The sequence below is a fragment of the Telopea speciosissima genome, chromosome 8 (genome assembly GCF_018873765.1).
Source record: "Telopea speciosissima isolate NSW1024214 ecotype Mountain lineage chromosome 8, Tspe_v1, whole genome shotgun sequence".
In the NCBI taxonomy this organism is placed as follows: domain Eukaryota; kingdom Viridiplantae; phylum Streptophyta; class Magnoliopsida; order Proteales; family Proteaceae; genus Telopea; species Telopea speciosissima.
The window spans coordinates 18,441,800-18,460,893 of NC_057923.1; the positions used below are offsets into that span (position 1 = coordinate 18,441,800).

Here is a 19,094-nt window from a genome sequence, read left to right on the forward strand (position 1 = left end):
ATTCAAAGAAAGAGAGAACGAAAGAAAAAATGACGAACTAGAGAAGAATTCCGTTCTCAAACCCAATGGCCTAGCCAGCCAATATCCATCAGAGAAATCATAAGAAAAAAAATAAACGCCAAATTGATTCTTGATATGGGAGCAACAAAAAACACAAGAAGTCTCAATCGGGATCCATTTACCTAAAACAGCCCAGAAAGTGCCAAAGTGGTTTGTTGAAATTTTTTTCTTCCTCATAGATAAATATCGTGGACCCGTGCGCATTGTATAAATATGATGGACCAGTGCACATTGTATAGTCGAGAAAGCATCAACCATTAGTATATCAAAACTCACAATACTAATCAATACCGACAAGGACATCTTAGGTATGAGACCAATTACAAAGTGTTAAAGAAAAATCACGTTCCAAACAACCGGCAATAATTCATTCAAGATTTTGAATTGATCAAATTCGATATACATAGATTTAAACTCACACTTGTGTTTGAAATCACCATTCCTATGAACACCTAGGCAGTGTTTGGTATGCATTCTTGGAATGCATCCCAAGTCGATTTTGTATTCTCGGATGATAAAAATAGTTATTTATATTGTCTGAGAAAGCGAAATCGACCTAAAATGCATTCCAAGAATACAAACCAAACACAGCCCTAGTAAGACAGTCTTATGACCAGAATGTTCAGTATGTCCCTAATTACAAAGTTTATTTAATAAACCAAATTAATTACCAAAAAAAAATTAATAAACAAAAGGATAAACATACATCCAATATATAATGTAAATTAAATCAATATTAAACTATTTAAATGGAATTTGAAGAACACACAAATTCAATAGAGTAGATATCATAAATACTTAAGAGGAAAACCAATCAAAAAGGAGAGAGAGAGGGAGGGGTTTTGCCTACTCTGTTCCAGATTTTAGTCCTCCATAACGCAACAAGGAGTGTAACGCTCTGACGACCCACAGTTCCGAATTTGGGTCCTCTCAGTTTCTTTGCCAGTATTCATTAATCTATTCCACCCTTTTTTTTGGTTGTTTTTGATTAAGTTTTTTCTGTCTTGTCTGTTCCGTTCCTCATCGTTGGTCTTCCTCATCCCAAATATCTTCCAATTCACATAAGTTTATGGGTATTTGTTCCCTTCATGCAGAACCAAACATTATTATTTGATTAAAGGAGAAAAACCCATTTTTCAATTGTCAACCAGAGACCATACATAGTCGATTAGCGAATTTATGGAGATTTGGTAAAAGGTAGAAGGAAATAGAAAGAAAAAAAAACAGAGATGAAAAAACAACTCACAACTGCTACATTTTCTCCTTTTCTCCCTCACTCTCCCTCTTTCAAACGCTGGAGAGATTCGGACCCCACGGCTTTCACTGGCGTTGATTTCGGCTTGTTTGTTACGAATCATTAAATTCCTCTATGCTACATTCCTCCGCGAATTCCGCTAACGAGAGAGCAAAGAAAGAGGTTTGACACAGAGGAAGAAAGAGAGAATAGAAAATCGACACTTGGCAGCTCTCATCAGAAAAAAAAAATTCCTTCATTTCCCCCTTGCCTCTTCTTCTGGTTCTGCAACTCTCATTTGCGGCTAATTTTAGTTTAAGTTCTCCTTCTTTGACCCATTTCCCGATCTGGGTCCTTCTGGTTTGATCGAATTCGATCGAATGTCCCCGAGTGTTCATCCTTAATGGGGTGCATTACGTCGAAGCAGGCGGTCGCGGTTACGCCTGCTTTCGATTACTCGGGGTCGTTGCGGGACAATGGGTCTGGGAATTTGGCTTCTTCTCTGCGAAACCGAGCTGGGGTAGAGTCTGCGAAGAAGAAGGTTGACACAGGGGATGGCGGTGGCGAGTTAGGAGAGTCAAAGAAAAGGAGCTCAAACTGTGGGGAATCGTCCTTCAGCTTGAGGTTGGGGAATTTAAACAAAAATGTGGAGGGAGAGCATGTTGCAGCTGGGTGGCCCACTTGGCTTAGTGCAGTTGCCGGGGAAGCCATTCAGGGATGGATACCTCTCAGAGCGGATTCTTTCGAGAAGTTGGAGAAGGTAGATTTGAATACAATGGAGATTTCAATTTTTATTATTAAAATTAATTGGAGTTACATTCTTCTGAGGATTAGTTCTTGGAATATCTTGGGCTTGCTTTATTCCTTTCAATTCCATTGTTTTTTTACAAAATTATGAAAAGATAATGCTTCTGGCTGTGGAAAGATTAAGGTAAGTAATAATGCAGGTTTTTATGGTTCACCCATTTATTCTTTGTGCCTCTCATTTGTCTATTTTCGTAAAAATTTCATTTTTTTAATCTAGTTCTTCTGTAAAAATGCCATGAATGTTTCATCTGTAGATAAGCAATCGTCTAGTATTGATAGACATGCTTAGTATCTGGAAATTTGATAGCTTCAGCCTTCACATAGTAGTTACTGGACATTATGGAATGCTGCAATGTTTCTACAGTGTAGTTATTGTGTAACTTACTATTCACCAACCCTTGTTAAAGCTATGTGACAATACATCAGCTATTGGGATGATAATTCCTTCTTCCTATACCAGCTTTTACGGAGATGCTTTGTTTTGTACTTGGTTCAATTGGAATATTAAATTACATGCTTGGGCTGTGAACTTATGACAAAATTTGTACTACTTGTTCGGCTAAGCTGTTTTCTTTAATAGAGAATTTCCCAATTTAATGGGGGAAACAATAGTTAGTAGGCTGTTCTCTTGATTTAGGATTTAAAGATTGTCTACTAGAAGTGGAAAAGCAAACTCCATGGAGGGGAAGGTTTTCTTATTTCATTAGTTCTCTTATAGAATGAACAAATATTGACAGTGATTTAGTGCTTTCATCTGGGAGCTCTGTCCCTTGCATCTCCATCCTAACTTTCTCTAACAAGGATGGTCTTTCTTATTTTTATTTATTAATTTATTTTATTTTAATAGTTTCTGCTGTTCACCAACATTTTTTACCAGACATGCTGTTATATAAATATGTTAATTATCATTTTGCTAACCTGTAACTTTCCTTATGCTTTTGGTCTTCCATTTGTTAACCTTTTATTTATTATTATTATTATTTTATATTCCCACTTAAAAATTAGTCCATTTAACATATACACAGAATATCCTTTCATACTATGTGACTAGTTTAAACATCTTTTGTAGATTGGGCAAGGTACATACAGCAGTGTGTTCCGAGCACGTGACCTAGACACTGGGAGGATAGTTGCTCTGAAGAAGGTGCGGTTTGACAATTTTGAGCCCGAGAGTGTAAGGTTTATGGCACGAGAAATACTGATTCTTCGCAGACTAGACCATCCAAACATCGTGAAATTGGAAGGATTGATTACATCTCGATTATCATGCAGTATATACCTTGTATTTGAGTATATGGAACATGATCTGGCCGGACTGTCATCTTGTCCAGATATCAAGTTCAGTGAGTCTCAGGTTTGTTGGTACTGTTTCTGTACATTAGCTCTCTTGAAATATACAAGTATTGGGTCTTAGAACAGTTAGGTAGCTTCGGATCAGGATACTATAGCTTTTTGTGTTTCTGGCACAGTTGTCGTACAAGCTCATAGATCTTGACCATCAAATTAATAGGTCACTGTTGGATTAGAGATCACACTATGTCCATTTCCTTTACCATCCAATATGATTTAATTGTCAATGAAGTCCAGGCATTGCCCTGAGAGTGTACCTTATTGGATAGTTTTGGTTGACTGATGAGTATATACATTGCCTATAGAATCTGGAACATGGTATTCTATAAAAAAAAGTACATATCTCATTTATCTCTATTATTTATTATTTTGCATTAAAATTGAATTGTCTATATTCCGTAGGTGAAGTGCTATATGCGCCAGTTATTGTCTGGACTGGAGCACTGCCACTCACGTGGTATTATGCACCGGGACATCAAGGGATCCAACCTTCTAGTTAATAATGAAGGAATTGTGAAGATTGCTGATTTTGGCCTTGCAAATTTCTGTAGCTCAAGGCACAGGCAACTGCTAACCAGCCGGGTTGTGACTTTGTGGTACCGCCCTCCAGAACTCTTACTTGGATCCACTGATTATGGAGCATCAGTGGATTTGTGGAGTGTTGGTTGTGTTTTTGCAGAACTTCTCATGGGGAAGCCTATCCTTCAGGGGAGGACTGAGGTGAACATGTTATTATTGTACACCATTTTCCCATTAGAAAGTATTTCTTTTTCATATATAAACTTATATGTCATATAACCATATTCAATTATTTTTAGAGGAGGTACTGGACTAAGAACAAAGTAAATTGGTTGGTATTGGTATACATGTGAAAAATTCATCATCTATTGGCAAATTGGCTCATTCAGGTAATTACATGAAAGGAAGAGATGAACTTAGATTGAAGATCTGAAGTTACTTGTTAATAAAATATTTTTTCCAGCTGTTCCAAATAAGAAATTGACCGATTAGGTCGATCCTAGATCGTCTAGGTGAGACAAATTAAGTCCAAACATCAATCTCTGATTTTTGCACCAGTTGTGCTTCATGCCCTCTGTTTAGCTTCCTTATAGTCCTTTAAGAAACCTTTGGATTCCTTCAATATAGAAATAATATTTTTTATATAACTTGTCCGTAAGAACAGGATTCTTCATCTTGTGTGATGGAAATCTTTTTCTATTTGGCATGACAAAGGTGCAGGCACAGTATGGTTCAGATCCACAATATCATGCCCACCTCTAAATTACCAATTGTAATAATTTGATCATGGTTTGGGCACAGTAAACTTGATTGTTTAGTTGATGGATATGTTTCAGAAATCCAGAAATATCCAGAACTCTAGTGAGTAAAGAACCAGAATTCAGGAGGAAATTAAGGGCATGCAAACAAAGATTCTGTTCTGGACAAAAAGCTGGTCAAATGTCACTCTAATAGGTAGGAATACAACAACAACAGCAACAACAACAACAATTCAGCCTTATCCCGACTAAATGGGGTTGGCTACATGGATTCTTGCCCTTCAATCAGCTCTATTCGAAGTTATACTTGATATAAGGCCTAAGCTATGTATGTCTTTCCTCACCACTTCTCCCTAGCTCTTTTAATTCCTTCAATCTGAGTCAAATCACTCCTCCGTACTGGAGCAACCAAAAGCCTTCATTGAACATGGCCATGCTACCTCAAACAACTTCTCGTAGCTTATTATGTATTAGAGCTACTCCCAAATCAGCTCTAATATGATCATTCCTTACTTATCCTTCCTAGTTTTTCCACTCATCCATTTCAACATCCTCATCTCTGCTACACCGAGTTTGTCTATATGATCCTTCCTAACTGCCCAACATTCCACACCATACATCATAGCCGGTCGTTTGACTATCCATAAATTTTCCTTTAAGTTTTAAAGGAATGGCCATGCTACCTCAAACGACTTTCTCGTAGCTTATTATGTATTAGAGCTACTCCCAAATCAGCTCTAATATGATCATTCCTTACTTATCCTTCCTAGTTTTTCCACTCATCCGTTTCAACATCCTCATCTCTGCTACACCGAGTTTGTCTATATGATCCTTCTTAACTGCCCAACATTCCACACCATACATCATAGCCGGTTGTTTGACTATCCATAAATTTTCCTTTAAGTTTTAAAGGAATACATCGATCGCAAGACACTATGGACACACCTCTTCACTTCATCCATCCTATTTTAATTCTCTGTGAAACATCAACCTCTATATCACCTTCTTTATTTATGATTGAACCCAGATACCTAAAATAATTACTTTGGACAATCTCCCTCTCATCAATTTTCACTACCTCATTATACATCCTAGTGTAACTAAATTTACACATTATATACTCCATCTTTATCCGCTTATCTTAAAACCTTTTGCTTCCAAGCTTGATTTCCATAACTCCAACGTGGCGTTAATCACTGTTTTTGTCTCATCCACAAAAACAATGTCATCAGCAAAAAGCAAACACCAAGGAACTTCATCTTGAGTGTCTCTGGTTAAATCATCCCTGATAAGTGCAAACAAACAAGGGCTTTAAGTTGATCCTTTATGTAACCCAATTGTAATTGGGAATTCACTACCTTGTCCCCCCACAGTTCTTACACTAGTCATCATACCATTATACATATCTTTAATTATGTCCACATATTTACGTGAAACACTTCTCTTCTCTGGTACTTGCTAGATTAATTCTCTAGGGACGCTGTCATAAGCTTTTTCTAGGTCAATAAAGACCATATAGAGATTTTTCTTGCATTCTCTAAATCTTTCCATGAGAGAGTATCCTAAGTAAGTAAATAACTTCTGTCATGGATCTTCCTAGCATAAAACCTAATTGGTTCTCCGTAATAGTAGTTTCTTGTCTCAGGTGGGTTTCAATAATCTTCCCTCATAATTTCATAGTATGACTTATTAGTTTTATGCCTCTATAGTTATTGTAGCTCTGAAAATCACCTTTATTTTTGTAAATCGGAACCACAATGCTTCTCCTCCATTCATCTGGCATTTTCCTTGTGCTCATAATCTTATTAAACAGCTTGGTTAGCCAAGATAAACCACAGATCTGACCGAGATCCGATGGTTAGATTTGGAGTTATGGGATTATCCTATTGACAATAGGATTCTTGAATTTAGGGTTCTAGTACATCAACAAAATGTGAGTTTTAAAGGCCAGACCAGAAATTAACAAAGGATAAGAATAGAAATCATATATTGAAGTTTGAAACAATAGACAAAATCTGATCTTTAAATAGGCTGAAACTGAGAATCCAACCTGAAGTAAGATTCTAAGAAAACAACAATCAAATTGAAATTTGAAACCGTAGATCAGTAAAGCATAAGGGGCAGTTACTGTATGTATGATCAGGTTTGAAATTTATGGAGTATTGATGGAGAAAATCTCATATCTGGAATAAAATAAAATAGGAAAGAAAGAACAGAAAACAAAATTCTGACCTGATCAGTTGATTGGAATTAAGTGTAGGAATAGAAATCAGGAATCCACCTGATTGCCTTGCTGAATCCACAGAAAAAAGCACATCTGAATCCACAGATGCAACACTCAGAAATTCACTAAGCCAGCCTGGAATTCATAGACCATTTGAGCTGAAAGCTTCTTCTTCATTCAAAATTCATGTCTGGGGCTGTAACCCCGTACAAACTTATATAAAAGACTGAAAAACAGACTCAAAACTCAAAAAAGGAAAGGTCTAAACCAATCCTGAACTAGTAATTTAACATAAACTGATTAGGAAACTGAAATATTAAAGGAAATTGACCCAAATAAAGACTCTAACTAAACTAATAAAGTAAATCTTGTATTGTTACTTCCTACCCATTTTGCCCACTAAAGTGGCTTACTACAATTAATACCCATTGGACCAAAGGCCCAACATATATAGAACCCAATCCAATGCTTATTTCAATGGAAATAAGCCCACTTCTGTGTTTTATTTTCATCATTATTTACCACAAGAAGTTTTGGTAGTTCAAATTTTGCAACTGGAAAATGTAATAGAACATGGATTATGATCCAATGCTACTAGAATATAGTACTTTCAAAATCATTTAAATATAAATCTGATTTGGAAGTTCTTCTTTGTCTTAGTGTAAGTTCATTGTCTTATTTCCATCTTTGAGTGTTTCCCTAAAATATAATGCATTTAGATGGGTAGAAGTATCTTACTTACTTGAGAAGGTGTGCAATTATTTTTCAATGGAGGAGGAATGTCCATGAGAAGTAGATAAAGTCATATTATGGCATATCCAGGTGAACACCTACATATGGATTTAAGTGGTGTAAAGGATAACTTTTAATCATTTAAGAAGGAAAAAGAAAAGAATTAAACTTTTTTTTCCAATCTTTTTCAGTTTTTACTTCTATGCTAATTGAAGTTCTAATGGAAGAATATTTCCCTATCTCCAGGTTGAACAATTGCACAAAATATTCAAGCTCAGTGGTTCTCCACCTGATGAGTATTGGAAAAAGTCTAAACTCCCCCATGCAACCATATTTAAACCCCAGCATCCTTATGAAAGTTGTCTCCAAGAGACCCTTAAAGAATTCCCCACAACTGCTGTGAATCTGATAGAAACTCTTCTTGCTGTCGAACCATATAAACGTGGCACTGCCTCCTCTGCTCTTGCGTCTGAGGTAACTCATGCTGAAAGTTGTTTATATATCATTCTGCAGTTTTAAGTTGCAGTGATCCACTGAACCAGCTTAGTGGTAAAATCAAGCAAAAAGAATGTGCAGCATTGATGCATTACACGGCAAATTGTGTGTGTAGAACTGTCCTAACCATCCATTTCGGACCATCTAATGACCAGTCTCTTGATGTTCACTTCTCTTCCTTTTAGCCTCCTGAATTGATACTGTTTTGAAGATCTAGTCTGCCACATGAAGATGGCTTTTTCTGATCAAATGTCTTTTACTTACTATCCTCAGTATTTCGCAACGAAGCCCTATGCATGCGATCCATCAAGCTTGCCAAAATACCCACCGAACAAAGAGATTGATGCCAAAAGTCGTGAGGAGGCGCGTAGGTATGCTCTTTCTCAGCAGTTCCATTTTGTAATGATCCTGATCAATTATGATCTATGCCAAGCTTAGAACACTGAATAAAAACTCAGCCAAGCTGTACCCGTGTCTTGATTGACTTGGTTTCAGTGGTTTGAGTCAAACCTCAAGACTTGGTACTATTGCAAAACTAGAAGACTTTCCTCTGGATGATATCAAATGTATGTATTGTGTACATTTTGTTAAATTCTTTGTGCATTTGTTCTTATCGTTGTATTGGACTCATCAAGTTATCTCATTGTTAGCCAATTTACCATACTAACCTAGAACTCATAGTTGTCACGGCGTCACTGCGATCCAAGTCGGTGGAAGGGTGTCACGTCGATATATCGACATGTCGCCCGCCATGGCGTTGCCATGGCGAGCATGTCAACTATGTTTAATTTTTTATTTTCTGTATTTTTAATGTCATTTAGTATGCTATAATATATGTCCTATAACATCAAAAATCAACATGAAAGTGTACTACACTACTACTAATATACTATGCCACTATGGTTTAATTCATGAAAGTGTAACTAATATCCATTAGTGTATATGAAAGTATGAAAAATTGAAAATATAGATTAACCTGTCAAATAATTGAAAGCAATAGTAGAAATCAAATGATAGGCTGACCTGTTTACTGAAGCTTGATAGCAATAGTCTTTCTTCAGTGTGTGTGATTTGGAGCAAAGCATCTAAGCTATTAAATGGTTTAAAAAAAAAAAAATTAAATCTAATATCGATCGATATGCCAACATATCGTGCTATGGCGTCCATGGCGACGCCATGGCGTCGCCATGGAAGCCATATCGAACGATATATTTACATCCACCATGGCGTAGCTCGATATGCCACCTCTCCCAGCGCCAGGACGCCATGGCGGCACCATGGCGACGCCATGACAACTATGCTAGAACTACAAATCGGTTCACCTGAATCCACTCTGGATTCAATCCGCAAATTGAGGAATTAAGCAAATCAAATTTTAATATGCTATCCATACGAAGAGACAGTCTTGATCTTTGGCATGGATAAAATTGACGTACTGAATTAATTAGATTCACATGTACATGTCCCAGTTTACTGAAAATAATAAATTTGCTTTATAAACTGTGAGACTTGATGTTTAAAACTTAACGAATACTGTTGAATTGATTATAGGTAACTAGAGTCTGTAGCTAACCAGAAAATGGTAAACTATAGATCAACATGAAGTCATGAACTGAGTCGATTTGTGAACCTGGCATTGATTATCAAGTAAATCTAAAATAAATAAATAAATAAACAGTTTCAGTGCTGTTGCTTGTTGGTCCATTGGCACCAGCAGACCTCGCCTTTGCTCTGCCAGCTACTGTGCATGTTCATTTCTATGTCTAAAAGACTCAATTAGTCACTAACTGTTTTCAAAATTGATGAACAAGTTATCACAGCTGAATTGAGGTTGAGTTCATTAACATGCTTTCCAGTAAAAGGACCGGCGAGAAAAACTTAACTTGGCTCCTATTCAATCTTATTAATTTGTAAATCTACAATTTTCATCAACATTTTACTCTGTTGGATTCTCCATCTTCGTCAATAAATTATTGTTATTCAAACTCCCCCCCCCCCCCTAACTTGAGCCACTGTTGTCTTTTCAGGAAAAAGGCTGGTGGAAGAGTACGTGGGTCTGAAGCAAAAAGAAGACCATCAAGAATAAGAGCTTTGCGAGAAACAAGTGTTAATAAATTGGTACCCATACAGGTCTCTCTCTCTCTCTCTCTTCCTCTATTTCATTCTCTCATGGGGCCAGGAACCTCCTCATGAATTGGTTTGTTTTTCTCTCTTCACAGGAGCAGCAGGGTGCCCATAAAATTAATAAAAATATTGCATATATTAAGGAAGACAAAGATGCTAGATTGTGTGCAAATCTCTCAAAGCCACCAATTCATACCATGCAAGAGCCTTCCCACATAAAGTATGCATCTCAAGGGGATGTTCCTTTCCCAGGCCCACTACGTGGAGATGCTAGATTATGTGCAGACCAATCAAGACCATCAATAAATATGGCACAAGATCCCTCCCACATAAAGAATGCATCTCAAGGTGACATTCCTTTCTCAGGCCCATTACATGTGGCAGCATCAAGTGGCCTTCTTTGGGCAAAAAGGCGCGAGTATGCAAAAGCAAAAAATTCGCACCGTAGGACTATTTCAAGAGGTCAAATTTCAAATGCATTAGAACCATCAATGGGCCTGAAAGATACTTCAGATTCAAGAAGGCAAGAAAATGGGGATGTTTTACATGCGGGTCTCGCAGATTCTAAAGGCAATGATTCACATGATATGTCCAGACGTCCATTGCAGAAACAGTGGAGCCAGTTTGAGTGTCCAAGTTCTTTTGATGCATCCGCTGTTTTACATGCGGGTCTCCCAGATTCTAAAGGCAATGATTCACATGATATGTCCAGACGTCCATTGCAGAAACAGTGGAGCCAGTTTGAGTGTCCAAATTCTTTTGATGCATCCGATGTTTTACATGCGGGTCTCCCAGATTCTAAAGGCAATGATTCACATGATATGTCCAGACGTCCGTTGCAGAAACAGTGGAGCCAGTTTGAGTGTCCAAATTCTTTTGATGCATCCGATGTCTATTTCACTAAGGAACTATCAGCACCACTTTATCTGAAGGAAGAATTGGAAACTAAGAAAACCAATCTGGTAAGACCAATAATGAATTGTTTTAACTGATAATAGCAACATCTCTCTATCTGCAACTCTTGATTTAAAGGTTCAATTCTTTTCTCATCTAAAGTTTTCAGTGCATTCAGGATCAAGGTGACAGAGTTGAGTTCTCTGTCCCCTTCTTGTCTCAATCACATGGAGTTGAAGAACTCTTAGAACGGCGTGACCGCCATACCCGTCAAGCAGTCCGGAGGTCTTGGTTCCAAAGAGGTAAGACTAAACTTTGATATAAGGTTCTCAATTTTCTGTATGCTGTCATTTTATCCGTCAAGCAGTCTTCAGGCTCTTTTTTAGTTCCCCTTGTTTCTTTTGATTTTGAGCTCCACATTACTGCCTACATTTTATCCTCGACTGAATTTAGTTGCAAACATCATGTGCTTGATATCAGAGTAAGTATAATATACACAACTTATTTCTGTATGGTGGCCCTTGAACATGCTACTGTAGTGCTAACCGAATGACCCAGTCCATCTGCTCGGCATCCTATGTGTGGAGCCATAGGATGATAATCCCATATGCCCCTAGGATTACCAGTAACATAATCAATAGAAATTGATGTAGATATCCAAGAACCTACCATCCATGATTTGGTGATGCCCATTATTGTCTCACAGTTTTATTTTTGATGAAGCAAAAAGGCACATAGTTTGCAAAACATATATTTTTTTAATGTTTGGAGAGAGTATTAAAGGTTTGTCCCAAAAAACAACCTTTCTGTTTAGGTAAAAGTTTTTGTGATCGGCAACCCACAAACAAAATTGGTGTGTGGGTAAATCTGTTCAGCTGCCACATGGAAGAATGATGCTGCAATCCTGACATTTGGATATCTAAGAAATGGTCTAAATAGGCTGCATGTCAAATTTCAGGCTCAAACTCTATCAGTTACCCTCTCATCTACTCCTGTGTATGTCCATGCATCCCTTGCAGTCTGGTGCACCTTATTGGTAGTCCTGGATTTTTTTTCACGCTTTGTTTAGCCACATGGCTAACTCTGATTGGCCTGAAACTTGACATGTGAGCAGAGGCCATGAGGTCTTACCTATCCATAAAATTGCAGTCCCACATGGTCTGCCTTGTGGCAGATCTAGATGCCCACTCACCGTTTTTGCTTGTGGGTTGCCGTCCCACCACTCCCCTCTTTCTAAAAAGTTCTGGAACATTTCCCAGTCTCTGGGACCTACATTCTAAAGGTATTCTGCTCACTACAATGAACGGATTTGCCGTAGGTTTCAATGTTGTGCACGGTCAACTTCATTGACATATCAGACGTGTCAGTGCCAATTTTGGGTATTGATGCTAATGAGTTTCCAATGGCAGGGAAAAAACAAGGGAAAACAGCCGTGAGGGTATGTCCAAACATTCCACGAGAAGCCATCGGCTGACAACAAGATCATTTATGGAGCAAAAAGAATGCCAAGACCATGATGCCTCGGATTTAACAGGGCTGCCAACCCCCAACAGGCTTGATACAGCATCATTGGTAAACTGGGCAAAGCATGCATTGATAAAGAGTTCCCTAGGTCAGTTACGGGATCCAAGGACATGGGAAAATGATAAATCATAGCTGCATAAAGTGCCAGATGCAGTGGAGGTGGCTATAACCAATGTTCAAACTTACAGCTTTAAGTAGGTGAGGTAGGGTTAAAAAACATATCTTGGCCAATATTATGTGTATATGCATGAGGAATGATTCAAAAGCTTCTTAACACTACTCCAGACTACCCTTTTTTCTCATTTTTCTTTTCCCTCTCTTACTGTAACATAAGCATCCTAAAACAGTCTAGTTCCTCTGCTACTCAATTTATTCTTCAAATCTCCAATTTTGCAACTTATGGTGCTCCAATCAATAGTATATTGCAAGTGTACTAGCATTTTCAGAAGATATTCAAGTTGGGTAATCATTCTTGTAAAAACTCTCTACATATCATAGCAAGTTGGGGTTGGAAGAAAATGGTATGGCAGCCATAATTTGTTTGGATAAAATTATTTTCTTGGGCTGTTGCGTATATATGCCAAGTTGGCGTAGTCGGCACTGTAACTGTGGATATGTTTTCCTCACCCTCAACCTGTTGGATTCAGCTACATTGCAGGTTAAAGTTGTGAAAAAAGGTATTTTCTTTTGGTGGAAAGTTTTGAAGAAAGTTTGATGGCTAAGAAACATGGTGGGCTGTATACTTGAGGTGGATCATGAATTCAACATGTAGAAATGCACAATTAAAAAAAAAAAAACAAATCCAATCTACAGGGTAGACGAAGGCAACAGCATAAGTAGAGGTTCCACCTGTTGTGTGGAAGACATTTTTCTGATTGATACATCAAATGAATGAAAGATAGAAGGAATGGCATAATATAGAATATTGTATAATTTTGGTTTTACTGTTGTTTGGTTAAGGTACATAGTATGCAAATTGCTTTAGATAAAAGGGAATCTAGATTGACAGTCTATTTTGGTCTCTTAGATTGTCATATTTTTTCCTTTGTAAGTTAAAAGAAGAAAAAAAAAATAGAATATAACACATAAGCCAACATGGCTAGCCATTGGGAAGACCCCAGACAATAAAAACAAAAGTATCAAAAACTTGATACATCAAAAGAAGGGGGAGGGAATGGAAGAAACAATTAACCAAAAGATGATATATCAGAAGCCTGGGGGAGTAATAACACAAAGATCCTAAGAGGCAGGTTGCCTATTTCTTAGGGAGTCAAGGATCAAAGAACTAATGGGAAGAAGTCTGTTCCTAATCTTAAAAGTGATAAATTCTTAGATCTGCTCTATAGTATGTGTGGAGGCAGCCTATTTTCTTTTGTTTCTTTCCCACAGGCCAATTTTTCAAGGGAATCACATGTTTTGCTACTAAAGTTTTTCAAGATTCACCTCAATTCTCTATGAATAGAAAGGATAACTAAGGTGTGGCCAACACTTAATGAGAATAAATTTAAAAACAGGACTAAATCCCCATTACCTCTAGGTCTCAATCAAATACTAGGAAGTTTATTCCAAACCTCAATGAGATTATTGAAGGTACTAGGACTAGGAAACCAATTATCATCACAAATAAAGGAAGACACCTTAGTAGGGATGTAAACGGATTGGATTCGACTCGGATAGTGCTATATCTACATCCGCATCCGCATCCGCATCCGATTAGCTTTCGGACGGATTCGAATAGTGTTAAACGGATACGGATCGGATATTTTATCCGTTTACATGTAAATATAGCTTTTCGAATAACAATAGTCTATCCGTATTCGCATCCATTTAGCTTTCGGACGGATTCGGATAGTGCTAAACGGATACGAATACGGACACGGATTCGAAAATGGATTTCGGCTATTCATTTACACCCGTACATCTTAGCCAATCCATCTGAACCAACATCATATCTAATTCTGTCACTATATTTGGAAATGAGCACACCATCATGATGTCAATTGTCAAGCCAAAGATAAGTATCAAGGTCATCTTTAATACTCATCTAAATGGAGTTGTAGACAAGGTTTTTATATTTAAGAATCTTCCTCCTAACCTGGGAAGCATCTTATGGGAAAGATGCATTCCAAATGTAGTGACTTGAAGTATCTGGAATAAACTCAATCAAGTCAAATGCATTTACTTCAAGAGACCATTTTCCAAATAAGTTTGATGATGCTAGGAATATTAGATTCTTTGACTCTATGAATCGCAAGGCTACCTTCCTCTTTTGGAGATATGCCCTAACCCAACTCATAGGATAAAAAAAAAGGGAAATTTACAAGTACCTATCCTAAGGTAAGGTTTTATTACACATTTACCCCTGTGTTTTGGATATTTATGGATACCTCTCTTGCTTTCCAAAATAATTAGTAAGTAAACCCACTACGTTATTTGTTCCTGTTGGTTGCGAATGAGAACAATGTTTTAGACGTTTTATGACCAAAATACCCTTGATTGGGTAGAATGACATTATTGATTATTGTTCTCTTCGTCATCATATTCTTTTTCTTCCTGGTTCTCACCCTTCTCTTCTGATCCAACACTGCCATCTTCTTTTCGCCGTCTGATTCGCCACCTCCACCCCTTCCTTCTCCAAGGGCCCTTTCTGCTGCATCCTCTCAGACGTCACTAAGAACCTGAAGCGAGCCCTACGCTGGTCCGCAAGTGTAAGCACAGTGGCCTCCTTCGTTATGTCGTCACAATCACCAGCGCCACTGACTTCCGCAAGTCCTTCAACCTGCGTCGTTCTTTTTTATTGAACAAATGAAACATCAACATGCTGTTGTGTGTGGACAGATGAACAACATAGCCTGTTTTTCTTTCTTTCTTTTTCTCTGTTTTTTTGTTTGTTTGTTTGTTTGTTTGTTTGTTTTTTGTTCTTCATGGTTCCAAAATTTAGGGTAATCTGGAAATTAGTTTTGTTGGTTCAATTTTTTGTTTTTTCCCTTTTGGTTTATCTGACTGGATTAATTTCATGGTTATTGTTCCTATTGCAAAGTTGCCTCTCATCGTCATGGCTTCCATCGACTTCCATCGACTTCCATCGATTACGGAAATGGTCTTCTGGGTTATTTTTACATTTATCAGAGAAAAGAGTGGTAATTGCGTTTCTACGATTGAAGTTTCAGATGGGTTTGAGGGTTTTAGTTTCTACTTAGCCACGGAAGTGGGTAGGGATTGAGAACCGATTAATATGAAGGGTAATTTGTCTATTTCAAAATAGATAAAAGTTTTTTTTTTCTTTTTTTGAGAATCAAGGGTGCAATTTCAGTCGGCCCCCATGTGCCTGGGCGCAGCGACACAACTAACAGCGCCCCAAATTACAAATATAATATTTTTTTGGTTTAAACAATTAAAACCCATATCATTTTCCATTTCAATTTTTACCGTTCGTAAGAGGGTGGGCCTTGGTGCCACAGTCAAGATTCCTCCATTGTGAACTAGTGGTGCTTGGGTTTAGGTTTAGGTTTAGGCTCCTAGGATTGAACATGAATTTAAAATCAACCTAACCCAGCCCGTTGATAAATCGTTATCCTCTACTGTTCGTTGCCTGAACAACACCTGTTGTCCCCTCACATGTCCTCTCTGCCCACACACACTGTCCGAGGGAGGTTAAATCGTCTTTTGGCACCTCATGTGAAGAGACAGCACTATGCTATTTAGACAACAAACTACCGAGGATAAAAATCTACCCGTTGACACCTATACCACCTTCTGGTGGATGAAAGGGTGAGCCTTGGTATTACACTATTATGAGCTATTACACTATAGCTATTTATCGAGAGTGGCACTATTACACTAACTATTTAGGCCCGATTTGCCACGAGGGGGAAGGTGGGGTGAGATAATTAATAAGATGGGATCCACATGTTGGTAAGAGTTTTGTTTGGTGAAAATGTGGAGTTAAAATTGAAATAGAATTACTTTTCCTATGAATACTAACCAAAGTCTCACTAACTTGGTGAGACTTCCAATTTGATGAGACTTTTGATAGCAAAGAATAGGGTTTTAAAATGCACATAAGCACACAAAGCAATTAATGATACTTGTTAAGTTCAAACCATCACAAAGTAACCAAACATGGTTGTGATAGGATTTTGAAGTGCCAAATCAACATTTTCTCACCCTAATTCTCCCATTCCATTTAAATTCCCACTAAAAAAAAAAGGGTTTTCTTCAAATGCCCCCCCCCCCCTAAAAAGCCAACCTTAAGTATACCCTCTTGTACTTTCACTAATTTCAATTGCCCCCATGTTTTCCAAACTAAATATCACTATAGTCTTGAGCTTTCACTAATTTCAATTGCACCCATACTTTCCAAACGAAGTACCACTATAGTCCCTCCTGTTCAGGGGATGTAAATGGATCAGATTCAATTCGAATATTACTATATCCGCATCCGCATCCGATTAGCTTTCGGACGGGTACGGATAGTGCTAAATAGATATGAACACGGATACGAAAACGAGATTTCTGCTATTCATTTACATCCCTACTCCAGTTAGTCGTGTGTTATAGTGGATCCCAGTTTTTTAACGTTGTTGGACCATTCTACCCCCTTGATAAGGTAAAATGACAAAAATATCCTTTCCCCAAACCTCTGCAATCTCATTAGGGGGCATTCGTAAGTGGAGAAATGAGGATAGAAACTTTATGCTTAGAAGGCTAGAAGTATCTCATTTCATTTTGAAATTAAATAAAATTTGCAAAATTTTCACTCAAAAGAAATGGCCACGAGTCCCTCTTCTCTGAAAGAGGAATATTGCGTTCCTGTAAAAAACATAATAATGAAGAATTGCAGAAACTGCGTTTAAAAAAAAAGCTTACCTCCTCCGAATTACCAAACGAGTTAAAATCCAGCCAACGGTGAATATGTAGAAGATTAAACCTAGAAACATAGAGATTATCAAAAAGGAAAGATTAACAGAAAAAAAAATTGAGATTATGATCGAGAGAAAAGGAAGAATATGTCGGGCCATTTCCATCGCTATGCCTGCAAATCAAGAGCAGCAAAGCGACCATGGGAAGCCCAGATTGGTTATATGCGCCTATCGCACGATGCGTAATCGTACGCCACGAATTTTTAAACCTCTCTCGTGGAATACCACGCCAACCCTTCTCTCACGGGGGAAGCGCTCGGCCTAAGGCGACTATGCTTCTTTGCTTCTCTCTTTGCCCTATTTATCTGCAAACGAATGAAAACCCTACCTAAAACCGTCAGCCCAATTTTACCACCATTCTTTATCTTAATTGACAATTGCATCCCCAGTTTGACGTTAATGCTTTTGGCCTTTGGGATTGTCTATCATCGGTTCGGTTTCAAATCGGTTCAAGATACAATATGTGAAACCGAAACCAAATAAGAATATGTGTTATCAAAACAGCAGTTTGGTTTCAGTTTAGTTTTTATTCGAGTCCTTGTTTGGTTTCATATTTGTTTCGACCGACCCTGATTTATATTTGGTTTAGATCCTATTTTAGGTGTTTCGGCAAATTTTTTTACATCTTTACAACTAAAGAACCCCTTATTTGTAAGAGTCATAATCCACTAAAGCTTTTTTCAAACATTAAAAATGGAATAAAATTTATCATTCACGTGAATTAAAACATTAAAAAATAGAAAAAATGATTTATTCAGTTTGAAAAGGGGTAATTCGATTCAGTTTGACGGTTTCAATCATAAAACCAAACCAATGAAAGAATTCAGATTTTGAAATCCAAATGAACCAATTTAATTTGGGTTCAATTCGATTCAGTTTTAAATGACCGGTTCTAAATTGACACCCTTACCTCAAGCATTAATAGAGCTAATTAAAATTGCTGTAATCAGGCCCAACATCAGCTTTTAACATAGCAAATTAATAGATTCTAAGCCCAGGCCCAGCTTCCCAGCCCATGAAAATCCTTTCCCAACGCAATATAGAAGTGAAAAACATCAAACCCTCGCCATCTTAGTGGATAGTATCAGATTGAGTATCGGTCACCTGCAAAAGCAATACCACAAATTTGTCCCTGATTTTCCTTAAAAACGGTTTCTTTTTACTGTTTTACTACCCCTTGTCTGTGATACGGTATCAGGATCGGTGATTAGCGAAACTGATACATATCACCTGATACGAGCGATCCGATACCGATACCTCAAACCATGATCGTCCCAGTTCAGTCTGCTTCCCTTCGCTTTGGTATTCTTCCTCATAATAATAACATACATAACAGTAGTTTATATTAATTGTTAAGAATCACAATCATAGTAATAAAGCAGTTACATGTTAATAATCATCAGTATTTTCAAGATTATCTGTTCAGTTTCATCAATGATTTCTCTTCACTA

At 37.6% G+C, this 19,094-nt stretch overlaps 1 protein-coding gene across 1 annotated transcript; it reads left to right on the forward strand.

Moving 5' to 3' along the window:
• Positions 1-1,559: 1,559 nt before the first annotated feature.
• On the forward strand, positions 1,560-13,029 carry LOC122672894 (protein IMPAIRED IN BABA-INDUCED STERILITY 1-like). Its single transcript, XM_043870403.1, has 10 exons — positions 1,560-2,054; positions 3,171-3,455; positions 3,854-4,171; positions 7,931-8,158; positions 8,453-8,550; positions 10,207-10,309; positions 10,399-10,873; positions 11,108-11,265; positions 11,367-11,499; positions 12,607-13,029. Exons 1-10 carry the CDS (start codon positions 1,698-1,700, stop codon positions 12,669-12,671), a joined length of 2,220 nt encoding a protein of 739 aa, XP_043726338.1. The 5' UTR covers positions 1,560-1,697; the 3' UTR covers positions 12,672-13,029.
• The last annotated feature ends 6,065 nt before the right edge of the window (positions 13,030-19,094 follow it).